This window comes from Neolamprologus multifasciatus, chromosome 2 (genome assembly GCF_963576455.1).
Source record: "Neolamprologus multifasciatus chromosome 2, fNeoMul1.2, whole genome shotgun sequence".
NCBI classification, from domain to species: domain Eukaryota; kingdom Metazoa; phylum Chordata; class Actinopteri; order Cichliformes; family Cichlidae; genus Neolamprologus; species Neolamprologus multifasciatus.
Genome location: NC_140440.1, coordinates 24,581,857 through 24,601,458, shown reverse-complemented (window position 1 = coordinate 24,601,458; position 19,602 = coordinate 24,581,857). Strand labels below are relative to the sequence as shown.

The window sequence follows — 19,602 nt, the reverse complement described above, 5'->3', positions numbered from 1 at the left end:
GTCCCCTCGACCTCTGAGGTTTTTAATCTGTGACATGATTGGCTGGGCAAGCCCTATCGCAGAGGGGGTGTGGAAGGCTTTAGAATAAAAGTACAGTAGTACTGTCAGCATCAAACCGCTCTGAACCCAGACACACAGCAGCTTCGTGGCGCTTTTCTTTCACGTCCCGCTATGTCCTCAGACAGTACCATGGGTGAGTCCAACGCCTGCTTGAGACAATAATTTGAATTTAATTCAGTGATGGATCATAGAGCACGTTTCCCCAGCCTTTTATTAAATTTACTAAACAGATTAAAAAAACCCCCCCGACAAATATATGTAAAAGATAGAAAAGATTTATAGGAAGATTTAAAAATCATCTCGCTGTGACACTTAGTTTTACATTCCTAATCCTTTTTGTAGTCGTACTTTTCTGTAATCATACGTATTTACTTAGTGTTCCATAAGGAATTTTAACTTTGGGATATTTATGTGAGCCTAATAAAATGTTAGAAAACCTAAACTGCGTTTATGCATCACCCATTTTTAAAATAATGGTGCCGGCGCTAAAAAAGTTTTTATAGCAGCCGAGAGCGTACAACTCTGATTTATGATGTATTATATATCACCTTTAAACAGGTGTTTTACTGTCCGTCTACTGTTTTATATGCCATATGGGGACATGTCCAGTTATCTGATGCAGCACGCTGACATAAACTTCAGCTGGTAGTTTTTAGATTTTCCTTTTTTTTAATGTATGTTTCTTAGGTTTAGGAATTTGGTATCTTTGAAACGCCCTTTAAAACATTCTCAGGTCCCCATATTTAATCAAGTCTTTAAAAATATTTATTTCAGTGCTTCTACTATTTTCTTTTACTGCTGAAATAAGCTGAAGATTTCTTTCCAACTGCTGTCATATTTTCCACAGACTTGGACTTGGAGCTTGGTGAGTTGCTCCAGGAGTTCCAGGATGTGGTGGAGGAGCTGAAGGCCCCTTCTCAAAGCAGACCGCATGCTTACCAGAAAGCACTGCACGAGGCCAAAACTCTCACAGGGCTGAGTGAAGACAGTGGAGTCGAGGACTCAGATTACAGTAAGTTATTCCAAAAAAAAAAGAAGAAAAAAGAATACGTTAGAGCAGTGATTAAGATAATATCTGCCTAATGTACAAAGTGTGGGGAAGGAAAGTAATTATTTAGTGCATCATGCTGGTGAGTGACATTGTTTGGAATCCCCGTGGACTCCAGTTGAGCCCCTTTATCAGCCCAAACAACTGCAGCTTGACACATTTAATTTGCATGAAATTAGTGGTACAAGAGGACACATCCCTACACACTTCCATTAAAGTGGCTGTTTGTGTTCGTGACAATAGCTGTATACTGGAATGAGCTGCAATTACGGATATCCCATCTTGTGTAATTGTCTTTCCCCCCTTTGTTCTGCATTTGTCGACGGTTATAAGATAAAAGAAGAAACAGTTTTCCCCCCCTCTGCTCCCATGTGTCATCATTATTGAAAGTATTTTTCCCCCCTAACGATTCAACAGGCAAACTGCTTTCAAAGGCCGACACATGGGAGTCACTAGCGCCGAACACTTACCTTTTAATTTTTTTTATCGCATGTTATCATCATTACGTGCAACTCCTGCATTATGTTAGAGTTTTGTCATTGTCGCTGATCATTTGCAAGGACTGCCCTTAGTGCTTGTTATCTCCTTTCACTCCCTCATTGCTTCCCTCTCTCCCCCCAGGCAGTGAACCATCTATGGGGAACAGTTTGAATACCAGTGAGGAGGAGCTCCACACAGCAGGAATAACGCTGGCATCAAAAGGTACTGGAGCCTTTTATCAGCTCATCTCCATCTAGATAGCCTCAGTTCTTACAGCGATCACTATCACTTTATAAGAGCTACACAGAAAGCATCTGCAATGCCCTGGAATCTGTCTTGGTTTACACAACAAAGCAACTTCCACTGTGGCTGTGATGTCTCAGCGCTTCTTCTTTCAAAGCTCCTGCGTGGAGTCATTTGTGCTGTTATATGCAGTGATCTCTTGGCTGCGTGCGCATGTGGATTAATGAGTGCTGTTGCAGTTGCATCCACAGACTACTGTTAAAGTTAAACATCAGGTGACCAGAAAGTGTCAGTCATATTTTTTCATCAATTTTGTTTGGCTTTACACAGAAAAAGCTTACAACAGAGAGATCCTGGTGGGAACGAGGCTGCCAAGGTTTTTTTTTGGAGCTCTTAAAATCAGCTTTATCTCAGTTTGAATAAAAGGAATCCAAGATTATTTTTTTTTGCCAGTTCAGTTCAAACTTTATGTAATGCCGAGACTTAGATAACTTCAGCGTTTGGTCCAAAGGAAATAGGCTACCAGTGAACTGAGCTGTGTTTCTCTACAAAAATGTTCCACTGCAGCTCTATTTTTCTTATAGTTTCTCAAATTCCATTTCTTTCTGTCCTCTTTCTGCAGCCAAGCTGGGAGACACAAGGGATCTTGAGAGTTTTATCGACATGTTGGACCGGGAACTTGCTGGTGCGTATTTAAGAAAATTACACCCTCTATCATCCAATCTTTTCTTGACTTCTTTTGTACTGAGTCGACAAGCCAGCAGGTTGGAGTATGTTACAGTGGCAGAGACGCGCCGACATGAGCGTGGCATATGTTTTGGTGTTTTGGACTGTGTAGCAGTATCCACCTTGTTTCTACAGTGTACTGTACCCCCTGCAGTTTATCTCTGAGCACCCTTTATGTGTAAATGCCATGTCTGGGGACTCAGGTGGACTATCTATGTGCGCTTTAGTGATAATGGCATACTTGACTACATGAGCGTCATGATCCTGCTATCAGCGGTAAAGCAGTGGTGTTCCAGAGGCCCCTAAACACACACGCATCACCCAGAGCACGCACACAAGCAACAGGGAGCAAAGCATAAATCCACTGCTATCAGTGGTCTCGACACAAAGCGAATTAACGTTACAAATTAATTGTAACTCCCCGTGTATCTCTACAAGGCTCACTTAGTCACTGCATGTTGATGTGTTTGTTTACATGCCTGTGCTTTTTTCTTCTTCTTTCTTTATGCAGAGATGTGAACAGAGAGCAAAAGTGAGCCACGTACAATAATGGATGGGGAGGGGGGGGATAGGGAATAGGCTGGGGGCGACACGACTGGCTACTGCTGAGCAGAAAGAGAGATATACACCAGAGCAGATCTGATGGAGCAAATGGTCCCCTCGCCGCTCCGGGGGAAAAGGTTAACATCCGAAATTAAAAGGGCAGTCCATTCTGAAAATGCAAGAACTCCCACAAACCCCCGGCGATGCTGCGTCCAGCCAGCAAAGACAACGTCCGCCTGCAGCATCAGATCCAGGATGTGTAACATATTCTTAAAATGAGACAAAGCTTCCATCTGTTTGGGCATATGACAAAAAAGAAAGAAAAAACACAACAAAAACACTGCCTGGAGTATAGAAAGCATGTTTATCCCACATTTTAAAAAAAAAAAAATCCCATAAGTGCAATGCCTGGAAAGGGCTCTAAATTCTCACGGCTGTGTAGTTTTGAAGAAAGCTGAGCTTTGTCTGGATCAAAATCTTGTTGTAAGTTTTAGGCTAATTTCAAACTAATTTTAACTAGAAGGGCATTTCTGGTGTACAGGTCTTTATGATATTTGTTTTGTTTTAATAATATATAATGTATATACAGATGAATGCATGTAAAAATAAAAAGAGATTTGTAATGAATTTGATGTTTTCTATCCATCCTTCCTTCCAATTATCCTTATTAGGGTTGCACGGGAGCTGGAGCCTATCCCAGCTACCATAGGGCGATAAGTGGGGTACACCCTCGACAGGTTGGTTGCGGGGCTAATATGTTGCCATTTTTTAAAAACATATTCACTCTGTGCAGAGGCTCTGGCCTTACCAGCCACATATGATTTGCCACACAAGTCTGAGCGGTTGTCACTTTTCTTAAAAAAAAACAACAAAACACCCAAAACCTCCTGACAGTGTTCACAACTAGCACTCAATGTGCCCACATCTTCTTTCTCTCTAAACTGACTTCTGCCATTGTCACACTTCATGTCTCATAAGACCCTCAAATGTTTTTCTTTATTTTTGCAGTTGCTTCCTCTGTGTCTGTTCTGATTATTCTTTGAGTTTCACTTCAGCAACCAGCACAGGAAAACCACAAATTTAGCTCAGACACAGGCTTAAAAAGGAAGTGCGTCAGTGCTGCTGAGAAAAGCAATGCTCATTTAGACTTTGTACTTACTCCTAACACAAATCGAATCTTTGAACTGAAGGCAGGAAACCGCTGCGTTTTGACTAAAATGCAGACTTTCCCATCGCGGTTTTTTCTATACTCTGCTGTCATTTCACGGGCGTGTAGGTGTTGCTAGTGACATGCATGTGCAGGTGTCTCCTCCAGTCTGTCAGACCGCCACAGAAACACATGAGGGTGAGGTGACTGTTGTGCTTGTGAAGTTGTCACTCTTTGCGACTTGTAATTTTACAATTAGGGACAGAGGCACGTAACCCAGCTGATCTATGCAAATGTATTTTTAGCCTATGGTAACATGTCAAAGCGGAGTTTCAAATGATTCTGAATGAGGAACTGAAAAAGCAGCCTGAAATATTTAGAGTCTGCTTATTGCAATCACACATCTGCTTGCTGAAAAACATAGTTGTCAGGGTAGAAGTTATTCGGACTGCCATTGTTTTGTCATTAGGAATCTCTAGGCAGCTATAGCTGATATAATCACCAGCCCTGATGGTGATATATTATGGAATAGACTCCTTGGGTGGGCCTATTTGTTTGACAGCATGTCAGTGACAGAGTCCAAAAGAGGAAAGGCTGGACACTTAAGTTACTGTTCTTGGTCTGATTATGTCTCATTAGAAGACAAAGACAAGCTCCCGCTTTGAACTGTGGCCAACTATTTAACCGTGCTGACTGGGACGAGAGCCGCCTCACCTCAAAAGGTGAAGGAGGGAGAGACAAGAGTGTAGTGGCGAGAGCAAATGAGCTTCAAATGTGATGCTACTGTAGAGATAAGAGGAGAAATGGGAACCTAAAAGAAAAATTGAGACTGCTCAAAGAGTAAGGAAATACAGAGGGGTAAGCGTGGAGTATCCGGCTTCTACTGTGTTGTCTGTTCCACTTAAGAGAAAGGCCAGACTGACTGATTGAGGCCACAGCTGCTCAGGATAGTTACAAAGCTGGCTTCCACATGATGGAAGTTCCCTCGCAAGCGATGGGCACATCCTGTTTATTTTAAATGAAGGTGAGGAACAGCAAGAATGCAGGAAACACAATGGTGAAGTGCAAGCAAGAGTGAAAGGAATTTCACCGGCATCGCTTCCCACTTTGTCATTCTAATGTGATGTTTCAGGTCCTCCATGCCGCTCTGATTCTTGCTGCTGTGACACTGCTGCCACACCAATCCACGCAGGCTACATGAAAAGTCACCAGCGGCTAATTATGCGGCATGATTTTTATTAGATTGCTCTTCAGTGGGATCTGATGTAATATATCAGTTTGTCTTTTGGGAACGCCTCCTCGTTATTGTCTATGCGCTCATTACTATGAGCTCAGCGCTTGATTGGCAGCACAGCGAAGTAAGAGGTCAATATGTCAGCCAGTCGTTGTTTAGATAACAGACAGACTAAATGATGAATGAACTGAGTTCATTAGCTGGTAAATTAGAATGAATTGATGCTATGATGAGACAATGAATAGTCCTGAGAAATGAAGACGTAATAAAAATCACGCTGTCCCCTTTACGACCCTCACCCATATACTCAGGTATCCTTGTAATAAATGTCACAAAGACTTAAAACCGCTACACACAATACTGGTTTGTTTTAAACTAGTTAGCAAGCTAATGAAGACGTAATTGAGTGCAGCAGAAAGGAGACACTTGTTATTATCAGACAATGAGTAAATGAAGCAGAGATATGGCCTGTGCAGCGAGGCCATCGTGGCTGAGATGAGTGCAGCATGCAGAGCACGCAGTCTTCTGTCATCTGCCTGATGAGAGACCGGAGCAACGCCTTTCCCCTGAGAGTCCCACAAATGGTCCAGGCTAACAACGCTCTCCCAAGGAATTAGCTTGCTCAACCACCCAACACACACACACACACACACACACACACACACACACACACACACACACACACACACACACACACACACACACACGCACACACAATGAATTGTAGAAGTCTGACTGGGTCTTACATAACTGAGGCTGCTCTCTGAGCCCAGATCAAGGACTCAGAGCACTTTGTTATTCTTGCAGAGCTCACAAAAGCAGGACTTGGTGGTATGCTTTACAATATAGATATAACTGTGGAGAAGCAGAAGGATGGATTGATGCATGGATAGTGATGGATGCCCATATTAAGCATAGCCAACATTTAAAATAATGAGGTCAGTCTATGTGGAAATAATCACTGTAAGCAAAAAGCTCTCGGACTTTAGACTGCTTGGTTTCCAAAAGCCTTTTCTACCTTTGGATTTGTATCATGTCAGTAAGGGCAGACATCCCTAATTTGCTCCTCTCAGGTTCACATCTCTTTCTGTGAGCACCACAAACCATCTAATTGCAATGGCAATCAGAACAAAGTTGACTTAAAGTGGGTGCAGTCTTAATGGGAGAGAAGCTCTCAGGGAGAGGCTTACATCAGACTGTAGATGAATTAATAGGCTATAAATCCCAGTATAAGATAAATAAGGATTATTTTAAACTGTGAATCATGCAAAGCTACACCAGTAGGCTTAAAATATAATTTAAAATTCCCACAGTCAGGATTCCTTTTTTTTTCAGCTTTTGTATTTCGAAGAAATTATAAGTGGCTGTGTGCAAACATTTGAAGAAAGGCTCATTTTTAATGCATGTTTGCTGCACAGGTTGTATTTATTTCTTTTCACTTCAAAAATCAAGAAAACAAGCCGTTTGCCTGAGGATGCCCAAACCTTTGACTACAGGCATAAACAATCTCTAAAATAGCATCACTTTAAAGTCGTGTGAGATATTTATGTGTAAGCCATAAATGCCTTAAAATCATTTTTGGCTCAATGAAAGTAAACACTGACCTGCAACAGGAATATGTTTTTCTCTAGGACAGTGACTGGCATAGCAATTTCCACTTTGACTGCATAAAGGTAACATAACAGCCTCCTATGTTCCTTTTCCTCAGCTCCGTATAGCTCAACAATGGAGCCTAAAAAGATGTTTCCCAGCTTTGCATTCTTGTAATATCCCACAGGGTGTTACAGGAATTCATTAAAAGTTCATTTTCTGTTCCTTGTACTTCTGCATGGGTTTTACATAACAGCCCCACACCTGAACATATACAAATTGTTGGGCTCACTAAAAAAATCACAGTTAAATTATTTTAGGTGAAAACTAAGACCATGAATTAGCTAACTGGAGGGTGACGATGGTGAGTGAAGAGTTGGAAAGATGATGTTCCTAGTTCTCAGGACATAAAGACCGTCTGGTTGAAGCTTGTGTTTTTTTCTGGTTGAAATTCCCAAACTGTGGATTTATTGCCACAAACATGTTGAAATTTGAATGTTCCCATAGTAATATTAATTTTGTTTGCAAACAATCCCATGAGCCTCAGATGTATTTTGCTTAGTTCAAACTAATGCTGGCTTACTACAGTGATGGGCACTGTATACATCACGCCCACTAAACATCAGCATCTGTTCCCAAGCAGAGCCAGAACAATGTGCAAACCTCCAGTCACCTGAAGGGTGTTTAAAAAAAAAAGCAAAATCAGCAGTTTGTGGATTTTCTGTGGAATTTTTCTTAATAATAATAATAATAATAATAATAATAATAATAATAATAATAATAATAATAATAAAATTGGAAACTAACTATGAAATAACAGTGCAATACCCAACTAATTTAGGCTAAAAATCCCTGTGCTTATCAGGCGTATTGCTGGGAGAGGTGGAAACAGTTTAATGGTGTATTTGGATTTGAGTGGTTTCTGTCACGTACAGTAAATCTCTGCTTTCATCCATGTCATTTCCTGTTTTGCTCTCTGACGTCCGTCTCATTGTAGACCATGGAACAGGAAACCAGTGTGATTCCTTTTAAAGGAGTTCATTCCCGAGGAATGTGATTCACACAGTGTTCCTGGCCTCAAATGAGCCATTACATCACTGCTGACTGGGGATTTCTTGACGCCACTTCACTGTTCCTCTTTCAACTCAGGCAGTCAGTTTACTTGAATTCATTACAGAAAAGCAGGCATTACCAAACAATGAGCTAAAACATCATTCGAGTTTCATTTGTGCGTAATGGAAATAATTTCTGTCTTGACTAATGTCCAATTTAAGCTCAATCCATAAATCAAAACACTGGTGGGAAAAGGGAGCAAAACCAAGCTGTGAGAAGATGTGGATGTGTGAATGGAAGTGACAGCGAACATAGCTTTAGCAAATGCCATGGGCTACCTAGTGGGCAAAAAAAACTGTATCGTAAAGTAGCAAGCTAGTAAGCTGTCAGTCATACAAGGAGGTCTCGGGGCATCTTTGCAGCTGTGAAAATGCTTCCAGTGTGTATTAACCGTTCCTGGAGTGGACAGACACGAACGTGTGGAATTTTTTAGTATCTAAGAGAAGACTTCAGAGGTCCTCTAGTGACCAGACTGCCTTGTTGCTGTATTCTGTGGTGTTTCCATTGCATAGATCATTTTTGTGGCTTCGTTCTAATCATTCATCTGACATCTGACCATAAAGTAGGCAGTGTTTATCTTATTTATATTATGTACAAACAGTAGACGAATGGACAAGTTTGAAATACGATGGATTCCCAACTCCCAAACTAAAAGAACCAAAAAGGATTTTGCAAATGTTTTTTAAGGTCAGATGTCTTATAAGCTACATGATTAAGTATTAACTATATATCTATCTTTTTTGATTTTAAAAAAAGAAGCAAACGTCTATTTCACTACACAGGGCTAATATTTAGGCTTTCACTGATAAATGAGGCTCTCTGCCTCTCGGGGCAAAAATAGGCTTAACTTCAAAGGGTGTTTCCAGTATTTCATGAAAAAAAAAATGGTGCAGATTTTCTTGGACTGAGCTCACACACTAAAGTCAAGCTCACGGTGCATTTGATCTGAAAGATCTGTGAAATGCCTGGTAGCCTGGATTAGAACTAAAGATCAAATTGTTGCTACTAAAAGTCATTGTAATGTGATCTAAGTGATAAGATACTTTCGGGAAGTCCTGTGGGAGTCCTCTGTAGTCTGCACCGAAGCAACACAGGCTGGCGAGTTCTGACACAAGTCCACTGACGCAACCTTCCCACTGCCACCAGTAACCCCACATCTGAGAAAGGCATTAGTGGACTGCCATCTGATGGTGAACTCCAGCTGATGCAACAGAGCGATAGCAGCTAGTGTGGCTCCAGTTGGTGAGGAATGACCGTGCAAGAAAAAAGAAAAAGAAAAAAAAAAGCTCCGAATATGCAAGATAATGCTATGAGGGATGAGTGCAGTTAGAGCAGGAAGGAAACTTTTCCCAGTCACAAGTAGACCAACTAGTAGGAAAAATTAGATGTCAAGTGGGAACTCCACAGTAGCAGGTTTTTTGCAGGATGGATCCTCTGCTGAGGCTTAAAATGTGCTTGTTGCCTGCTGTTGTTACTTTCCCCACATACTGGGAGTGTGCGGGCTTTAGTCTCAGCAGTGTCAGTGGTATCTCCAGGCCATCTATCTTACAGAGGGCAGATCATTATGTAGTCGACAGGTAGCTTTAGGTTGGAGCCAGGTGGGAATGCCTGTGCTAGATGAACTATAGGATACTACTGTTGTTCACTGGACCTCCATAAAACCACACTGGCTCCTTTAACTCTTGAATACTACATTACACTTGGGCTTGTTCTATTCTTGCACTGATGCCACAATTTATTGCACCCAAAGCTGCATTTAAAATGCTGGTGTTATTTTATTTTATTTTATTTTTTACCAGCTAATCCCATAAAACCAAACACATCAATGAATTTATCCGGCTAACAAGTGCTGTCTGTGCAGACTCGGCTTGTAGCTTATGGTCTGTGCCACACAACTCCATCACTGCATAAAAACCACTTAAATCACATAAAGCATGCATACTACTGGGTGATATTCTCCCTATTTTGACAGCTCTGCCGCTGTATTTTGCCTCGACAGCAGCTCCGTGTCGAGAAGGCATCACAGAGGATGCAAGGGGAACGTGTCTCCTCTGCTACTCGGATGAGCTAAAGAAAGAAAGCTTTACTGTTTGTCCTCATTGTAATTACTGAATACATCACTGAACACACCATTCTGGCTTTTGGCTCCATGTTTTTCACAGTTTCTGGACAACAGTGAGTTCAATGGCACAGAAACGTATGCTTCATTTGGCTGTGAATGCAAAGACAGTGCTTGTTAGTGGGATAAATTCCTTGTTTGGTTTTGGTCTGCTTGTGGAATTTGTTGTTAATTATAACAAAGATAAAACATGCCAGCCTTGTTCATGAATGCAAAAGGTGTGTGATTTTTGAAGGAACATAGTAGTCAGGTATATTGTCTGCTCACAGGACTGTGGTGCTTTCTCCATGAACATTTTTGTTTGATTCATACTTTGTGGCCACTATATTAGGTACACCTGTTCAACTGCTCGTGAACACAAGCATCTAATCGAGTATTGATGCATTTGGGTATGCAGGCATGGTCAAGAATGGGAAAGAAAGGTGATTTAAATTACTTGAATAGAAGTTACATGGTTGTTGGTGCCAGATGGGGTGGTCTGAGTATTCAGAAACTGCTCATTTACTGAGATTTTCCACACAACCATCTTTAGGGTTTACAGAGTATGGTGTGAAATGCAGAAAATATCCAGTGAGCAACTCTTCTCTGGATGTAAATGTCTTGCTGATGCCATAGATCAGGGGAGAACGGCCAGACTGCTTCAAGCTGACACAAAACTTGGCATGTAGAGGATCACCTCTAAATGCACAACATGTCAGACCTTGAAGCAGATGGACTAAACCAGCAGAAGACCACACTGGGTGCCACTCTGATTAAGACCAGAAAACTGAGGTTACAATTCATGTAAATTCACAACAATTGCGCAACAGTCGTCTGATGTATCTTGATTTCTGCTACAACATGGGATGGAATAGTCAGAATTTGCTGTATAAACCACAGAAAAGCATGGGCCCATCCTGCCTTTTATTAACATTTCAGGGTCCTGCTGGTGGTGTAATGGTGTGGGGCATATTTTCTTGGCCCCTTAGTAATTTAAACACAAAAGCCTACAGAGATGATCAGAGTACTGTTTTGGTTATGACCACAGTGTACCCATCTTCTGATGCCTGCTTGCAGGAAGATAACCCACTGTGTCACAAAGCTCAGATCATCTGTACTCAAATAGCCTCGAGGGTCATCCGATCTCAATCCAACAGAGCACCTTTGGGATGTGGGGGAATGTCAGGTTCTCATTTCACGGCTGTGCAGATGACAGATCTGCAGCAACTCTGTGATTCTATCACATCAATATGGACCAAAATCTCTGAGGAAAGTTTCCAGCACCTTGTTGAATCTGTGCCACAAATATTGAAGAAGAAAAAAGGGGGTCCAATTTAGTATTAGCAAAGTGTACATAATTAAAGTGTGTGGCGGGTATGTGCAAACACTCACAAACAAAAAACACACAAACCTCTTGACTTCAAGTCTTCTGAAAATGGATGTGATGTTCTATATTCACGAGAATCACAATAAGATACATAAAGAATAGATATTTTATTTTTGATTACTCCAGTTTCCGTGATTATAAATACATTCTATGGACATAAACATAGAAGTAACAGGGCATCTTTAGTAATCTGTACAATAACACTGAGATAACATAGATTTATCAGAGATGTATCTGGGCTCAAAGCCCATCGCTTTTGTTGATTACAGTCCTCGTTTCCAGTGATACATTGTGTTATAATATCTGCGTTCGCATGAAACTCCTCATTAGGTGAACCTGAAAAAATAAATGCCACAGATTTGTCTATGCAGTATGGGTACAAAACATTTTTTTTTCAAGATTGCATTTTTCACATGGAAATAATAGATTATTGATGTTTTGACAAAACACATTATGATATCCCTTTTGGAGAAAAACAGGCTATTTAAATTCAAAGTGCAAGAGTTTTGGTTCACTGACTGACTCGAGTCTGCTTCTCAATAAGTAATGTTCATTAGCTTCGTAGTCAGCAGAGAAACACGGTAACTCAAGAAAATTAGATTCTAAATGAGTGGAAATGAGTAGGCCAGATTATGGCACTTACAAAGCTGGAGAAAGAGAAAATGGGCGAGTCATATATGTGCGAGACAGAGGTGGAGCTGCCCAGATATATTTTACATGAGGGGAGCAGGACTAAACCCAACAACATTTGAGCACAAAAGAAAAAGAGAGATGGGGAAAAAGATGAACGAGGCTTGAGAGCAGAGAGATGAAGGTGAGGAAGAAGGCGAGAGGAAATATAGGCGGGTGGCTGTAGCTCAGGTGGCAGAGCAGGTCAGCCACTAATCAGAAGGTCGGTGGTTCGATCCCAGGCTGCCTCCTGGCTGCATGCCAAATATCATGCCAATAATATAAGATACTAACCCCATGTTTGCCTACTGGTGGTGGTCAGAGGGCCCGGTGGCGCCTGTGTCCGGCAGCCTCGCCTCTGTCAGTGCGCCCCAGGGTGGCTGTGGCTACAATGTAGCTTGCCATCGCCAGTGTGTGAATGTGAGTGTGAATGGGTGAATGACTGAATGTAGTGTAAAGCGCTTTGGGGTCCTTAAGGACTAGAAAAGCGCTATACAAATGCAGGCCATTTACCATTACCATATAGGTAACAACGTGCTCTGTGGTAGAACTGTGGTAGAAATAAAACTCTCAATATCTTCACGCAAACACAAAGACACCCACAACTGCACACACCTGCAGCTCTCTCCCAGCGGGTGGGACTGTGTAATTTGGCACATCCATTTCCTAGGCTGGGATTGTCTTCGCTGCTGTCGAGGCAGTCACAACCCCCATCGGGGTATTCCAGCCATTCCTTGAATGATGTCACTTTCGAAGCACACTCGCTGAACTGCAAACAAATCTCGGTAGTCAAAACGCGTCTCACTCATACCCCCCCCCCCCCCCCCACTGAGCCATCCATCCCCTTTTTCCCCCTCGTGCGATTCGTGTCATAGGAAGTTTGGACTAATTTCATCAAGCCTTCAGGTTACTGAGTGCAGAGGAAGTTTGACCCCGTTTTTCCTCCTGCTGCAGTTTCCATGGTCTTCCCCCTTTGGTCCGTGACTTAATTATGTGGCTCTTCACAGGGCCATGTATCCCAAACTGTGTCCCTGAGGCCACTAGGTCTGCCCCTGCCAATACTCAGTGACATCTGCTCTGCTTTAACAGCATATGGGAAAATTACATGGCAAAAAACAAGTTGCCCTCCCATGACATTTCTTCCCTTTGATAGTTCACTCTCAGCTCCACCACTCAATTTTAATTCTGTGTCACTCTATGTGTGTGTGTGTGTTGGGGCGAGTGGACACCGACCTCACACCACGGCACATGAATCAGAGAAGAGAAGAATCCGCTTTGATTCATAAGGCTGCTGTTCACCCAAATGGCAAAATAACTTCCAGGCTCAAAGTACGTTTACTGTAAAATTTTCATGAGCTTGCTGTAAACTTGTTAGCAAACAGCTGTATATTCATACATTCAGCAGAGGCAGAGGTTTACCGGGATATTTCTGGCCACCTGTCCAGTAGTTATCCTCTTTTCAAATTTAGCGATCAGTGCAGCGAAAGTGATCCAAAATAGCTTATTATTGTGAAACCTGAAATATGCTGAAACACGGAGGAGAGCTGCACAGTTATGTGATGACTGGGGACAATCTTCCAATAGATGTCAATGTTTAACATAACAATTAGGCTTTTTTTGTTTCCTTTGTTTTCATTTGTATGATTTTTTTATTCCCCACTGTGTGCTCACAGACTCTTTGAACAATTAACCAGGACAAAATTGATACAACAGAGGAAATACACTGATCAGGAATAAGATTATGACCATCTGCCTAATATTGGTTTGGTCCCCCTTTTTGATTCCCAAAATGCCGTGAGCCATCAAGACATGGACTCCACTAGACCCCTAAAGGTGTGCTGGGGTATCTGGCACCAACATGTTAGCAACAGATCCTTAAGTCCTGCAAGCAGTGAGGTGGGGCCTCCATATGGATCAGATTTGTTTGTGCAGCACATCCACAGATACTTGATTGGAGAATTTGGAAGCCAAGTCAACACCTCAAACACATTGCTTTACTAAAACAATTTCTACACCAATTTTGCTTTGTGGCAGGGAGTATTATCCTGCCACAGGCATCAGGGAATACTATTTCCATGAAAGGGTGTACATGGTCTGCAACAATGCTCAGGCAGGTGCTACGTGTCAATGTACCACCTGGTTGGATGGCAGGACCCAAGGTTGCTGGCTTGCCTTTTCCCCATAATAAGTCCTTGTGCCAGGTGTTCCCCAGGTAAGTGCAGTAAATCAGTGAGCCTTGGCCAATCATGACCCAGTCGCTGGTTCGCCACTGTTCCTTTCTTGGACCACTTTTGACCGACACTGTCCACTGAAGTCTGGGAACACCTAACAAGAACTTCAGTTTTAGAGATGCTCTGACCCAGTTACCTAGCCTTCATAATTTGTCCCATTTTTCCTGCTTCTAACACATCAACTTTGAGGACGCAATGTTCACTTTCTCCCTACTATGTCCCACAAATAAACAGGTTCTGTGATGAAGAGAAAATCACTGTTATTCAAATCACCTCTCAGTGATATATTGTTATGATCATATTGTTATGCCCAATCAGTGGATCAGCTACTGCCCTCTAAGAATCTATAGTATTTATAACCAATATAGTGATATAGTTAGCCAAGTTGTAAGTGTGGGTCACACATGAGCTGATGCAATCTAAAGATAACGACTACAGCAGTGGAAAACTGACAAAATATGATGCTGGAATACTCAACAGAGCTCACTGTGAACATTCTGTCAAAGAAATGCTCCCTAAAAATTCCAGTCCAAAGAGTGTCTTTTGTGGATTTCGTAAGCAGTGTTTCAGTAACTAGATCTCACATTTTTGTTTTTATTATATTCAAAACACACTTATTTTCCTGCCTAGAGCCCCACAAACAAAATTGAACTTACTTTTATTATATTGAAAGTATACTATATATTATATTGAGGGCGCAGCAGAAATATAAGTTCTCATAAAAGTTTGAAGATGTTTTTAAATGACTGAATGAATCAACCCTTTATGGACTTCAGTAATAAAGGAGTGCACACATTTCGCAATCAGAAATATTTGAGAAACAGCTTCGCTCAACAAAGTGTAATCAATGCAAAGACTGTATATCGAAAAGGACACACCAGTTTGTTAGTAAAGTTATATTAAGAGGAGGACTTTGGCAGTTTCTTGAAACTGGGTGCTCCAAAGGATTGATGAATATTATTGAGAAATGCAGCATGCTCATAATGTAGCACCATGGAAATCTCAAAGTAGGCAAAACCTATACCGTGCCTTGCTTTCTAATTGATTCTTAAATAATGGCAGTTACACGATCAACCTAATCTAATATTCAGAATTACTTGAACCTAGGGACTGTTTAATTAGGTCAAAGTTCAAGTGCGCAGAAGAGTCATTTTTCTTATATATTTCTATTTCTATAATTTCACTTCTTTTTTGCCAGCAGAGGAATCGCCCCCTAATCCTGGTCAGTAGAAAGAATACAGGTTTAAGGTAGATCTGCATTATTGTTACTTTTTAGGTCTGGAAGCCACTTCCATCTTTTGATATGCAGCCTATAAATCAATGCCACAATGTTTGGTGACTGCATTGTCCAGTTTATAGTTATGGACGCCTTATAAAGTGTTTTCTGTGTGCAGAAGAGTGCTCCAGGTAGAAACCAGCTGCTTGTTCCTTTCTGAGAAGATGTGGTTCAGTTGAAGCGAGCGGCTGATTAGTAAGTGATTCCCAAATAAGGCAAGATGAGAAAAAAACAAGATGACTCGTATAGATCAGTCTCAGAGCAATTTCCTTCAAATAACCCGTTTCTCTCTTTCTGCTACTGGCAGGATCGGTGATAAGCTGACCAGACTGTGCTTCTCGCTCTGCTACACCTCCAATCATTAAATACCAGAGGAAGCTGTAATGGAATACTTCATAAAAATGTTGAAGTCTGTGTGCATGAAGTCTCTGAAAATTGCAGCGCTGATCTTGGATCACTAGTTGGGTCGCATTACTGCGTTTCGCTGTAACTCGGGAGACAATCTGTGTGACGCCAAGATACTTAATGAAAATTGTCAGTTTTACTCACAGAATCAATAACTCCAGTTTTCACCTCGAGAATAACACATAATAGGATGCACTGTGAGTACATCAAGGCAATCTTTTCACAATCTCCCATTGCTGCAGCACTACTTTGCATGAATTACAGTAAAATCTGGGGTTATGCACGCAGATAGGCCCCAAGCTGTTAGCCTGTTTTTCTCAAAGGTTTCAGTGAGAGAAAAGGAGAGAGGCAGGAGGAGGGGGAGGAGGGGAAAGAGGAAGAGGGGAGGTAGAGAGGAAGTCCTGGGGGGTTGGGGGGGGGGAGCCTTGCACTTGCTGCAAGACTATTTCTTTTTCAACTCATTCAAAATGGAAATAATAAAAAGTCATAATAGGAAGGAAAAGAACTTTGATCAAGAGAGGGAAAAAAGTTTAGTGAAACTTTATATTGTTCATTTTTTAAAGTTTTAATTTGGCACATGGCACAATCAGCATGTATGCATCTGGTATACATAAATAAATATTAAATATTTTATACATAAATATACATATAGAGCTCCTACAAAGACACCTGGAGAGGTCTTGGCTTGGTATGTTTCAAATCACAACAGTACAAAGAAACTAATTGCGTTGGTGCTTTTCAGTCTAAAGAGAGTTTTAAATATTTGTTGTTGTTTTTTTAAAGTGGGAAATATATCTTCATAGAAGCCCTATACATATATGTATGTATGCCCATATTTATATATATATATTCAAAGAAATACAAGTGTGCACTGATGTAGGTTTATTCAGTGCAAACAGGCCACTGTCTGCTTTCGAAGAGGAACTCTTACAAAGTCAATGGAATCATGTCAGTTAGTTCAGTTGAATCTTTAGCTATTTTTTTTCTCTTACACATAAAATAATAGATTTATTTTGTAATCTTTAAGCAAAAAATTAGACATATATAACTTTAAAAATAACAAAAGTGCTATTTTGCAAAGACAGACACCCAGAGACGCAGCAGAAACACTACTGGTGGATGAACCGAAATCAACAACATAGGAAGGTACTCAGCCCCCAACACCCCCTCCCCCCACCCATAACCACACAATATAACCTACAAACAAAAAAAAAGGTGCACGGACCCACACACACACACACACTCACTCGCTCGCACACTTTCGTTCTCACACGCGCACACACCCGTTCTCGCCCTCTCGCAACTCTTGAGCTTGCAAGTTCCGACAATGTGTCTCTTCCTTTATCTCAGGCTCCTGACCGCGCTTGCACGCAAAGGAATGAGAAATCATGTTCACATGCACACAAACACACAGGTGCTCTAAGCAGCATGTGCACGTGCACACCTCGTGGAGATAATATCGGATAGCTTGAACAGATAAATTGGCTGTAAAAGATGCACTTTTCTCTTAACCAAACAATCACAGTAACATAGTGTTTATCTCTGCCTTTTCATCTCTTGGCAAGAGCTGTCCCAGACAAATCATTTCTATATGAGCTTGAAAAAAAAAGAAAAGGAAAAAACACCATTTGGGTGGCTGTTGTGTTGATACGCAACAGAAAAAAAAAAAAAGAATGATTTGCCCAAAATGGATTTTAAAAATCTCTACATCTGCATATCCTCTAGATTCCCATCCTGGATTCAGTCTCTCATCTTTGAGTCTCAACTGTTTGCAACACACCCCACATGGAATAGTCTCGGGGAATAGAAATAATGACAAAAAAAACCCAACAACAACAAGCTTTTTGTAAGGCATTGAAATGTAAAACAAAACAAAGAAGCAATTAAAAACATTTCGTGAATATCGACGTAGAGGCCATTGTTCTAGACGTGTCTCCCGCAGGAGGAAAAGGGATGGGAAATAAAAAGCACTACTCTTTGTTTTTTGTTTTTTTTTTGTTATGAATTCAAGAAAAAAAAACTGTTGATATCTCCTCAGTCTGCTTAAAAAGGCTTTTAAAATGATTATTTTAGAAAAAAACACTGCAGAAAGACCCCGCAACCCCCCTTCTCTTCTGGTTGGGAGAAGGGAAGCAGTTTGATTTTGGCAGCTCTGCACAACTTGACATCCACAGAGAGCTCTCAGCAACTCTCCTCGTAGTAAAAGTCGTGTTAAATCTCCTCACGTTTTAATCTGACTGATGCCCTTCCCCTCCTCTCCCACCCCCCCTCACGGCCCTCCCCCTCCCTGTGATATTTATAAAACACAATCCTCTCCTCCATTCGTTCATCCGGACCGCTCCTCCTCTTCCACCCCTGCACCGCCGCCTCTTCCTCCCCTCCCCGTTTTTCGCCGGCTGCCCCTGGCCTCCTTAAAGCTATACACGGGTGGTTGAGTGAGAGTGAGGCAGGCCGGTGGAGTTGAAGCCAGTTGTGAAGGTGTTGTAGGGGTGCAGGTTGGGCATGCCTACCAAGGAATTGGGGATCATGGTGATGGTGTTGGGGGTCATCAGGGGGATGTCGTCCGGAGAGCGCCTGAGTGTGAGCGTGTAGTCGGGCAGCGAGGCCAGGCGCAGTGCCCCCTCATTGCTGTTCCCAGCCTCACACTCATGGTGCGTCTGGTTCATCTGCAATGACATGATCTCCTCCTCCGGCGCGTGGTGGCCAATGTCGTTGGAGGTGGTCTGCCGCTGCGGGCTGGGCTGCCCATGGCCGGAATCCTGCCGCCGCTTGTCCTTGCGGTAGTAGAGGGCTGCAAAGGCCAGGACGTTGAGGAACAGCAGCGAGGCCCCAACAGCGATAGTGACGCTGAGCTCTGTAGAATAATCCCGAGGGTTCTCTACAACCAGCGGCCCTGTCTCCTCATCATCGCCCCAGGAGTCTTTGTCTTCACTGTTGTAGGCCGGGGACATAGGTGGCCTCTTGGTGTTGAATGGCCAGTTTTTCCCATTGGGCCTTTTGGTGGACAGTGTGTTCTGCGTGGTCTCTGGGGGCGGCACTTTGGTGGTGGTGGAGGTGTAGTGGAACATATCGTGGAGGTTGTACAAATGGGGCACTAGGTGTTTCCAGAAGGCCACTTTGGTGGCACGGTAGTGATCGCGCACACGTGGCTTCAGGCCAATATGCAGGTAAAGCTGATCCTGGGGGTTGTATTTGGACCAGGCCACCTCTTCGAAGCGATTGGCCTTGGTGTGGATGAACTTGGTATCTTGGGGAACTGGTTTGTTGGGATCCCTGGAGACAAGAAAGAGAGACTGTTAAATGTGATTCTGAGAGTGCATTAAATTATTCAAGCTCTGACATTCATGTGGGA

At 42.1% G+C, this 19,602-nt stretch overlaps 2 protein-coding genes across 7 annotated transcripts in view; one reads left to right on the top strand and one right to left on the bottom strand.

Moving 5' to 3' along the window:
• Nucleotides 1-48: 48 nt before the first annotated feature.
• On the top strand, nucleotides 49-12,399 carry LOC146524414 (regulator of cell cycle RGCC). 2 transcript variants are annotated; one of them, XM_085133597.1, is made up of 5 exons: nucleotides 62-193; nucleotides 908-1,072; nucleotides 1,730-1,810; nucleotides 2,454-2,516; nucleotides 3,069-12,399. In XM_085133597.1, exons 1-5 carry the CDS (start codon nucleotides 172-174, stop codon nucleotides 3,074-3,076), a joined length of 339 nt encoding a protein of 112 aa, XP_084989723.1. In that variant the 5' UTR covers nucleotides 62-171; the 3' UTR covers nucleotides 3,077-12,399. The 2 variants fall into 2 exon arrangements, with proteins under 2 accessions (XP_084989715.1, XP_084989723.1); XM_085133589.1 differs by lacking the exon at nucleotides 3,069-12,399 and having other exon boundaries at nucleotides 49-193; nucleotides 2,454-2,901.
• Nucleotides 11,758-19,602, bottom strand: part of LOC146524413 (neuroligin-3) — a 137,021-nt gene continuing 129,176 nt past the window's right edge. For all 5 annotated transcript variants that reach the window (XM_085133472.1, XM_085133480.1, XM_085133487.1 and 2 more), the window contains one exon: nucleotides 11,758-19,523. In XM_085133472.1, coding sequence (XP_084989598.1) covers nucleotides 18,668-19,523 — 856 coding nt within the window. In that variant the 3' untranslated portion in view covers nucleotides 11,758-18,667. The remainder of the gene's footprint in view (nucleotides 19,524-19,602) is intronic.

Coding starts and splice junctions, on each gene's coding strand:
- LOC146524414 (XM_085133589.1), top strand. CDS start 172: ATGTCCTCAGACAGTACCATGG. Junction 194..907: donor GTCCTCAGACAGTACCATGG/GTGAGTCCAACG, acceptor TATTTTCCACAG/ACTTGGACTTGGAGCTTGGT. Junction 1,073..1,729: donor AGTCGAGGACTCAGATTACA/GTAAGTTATTCC, acceptor CTCTCCCCCCAG/GCAGTGAACCATCTATGGGG.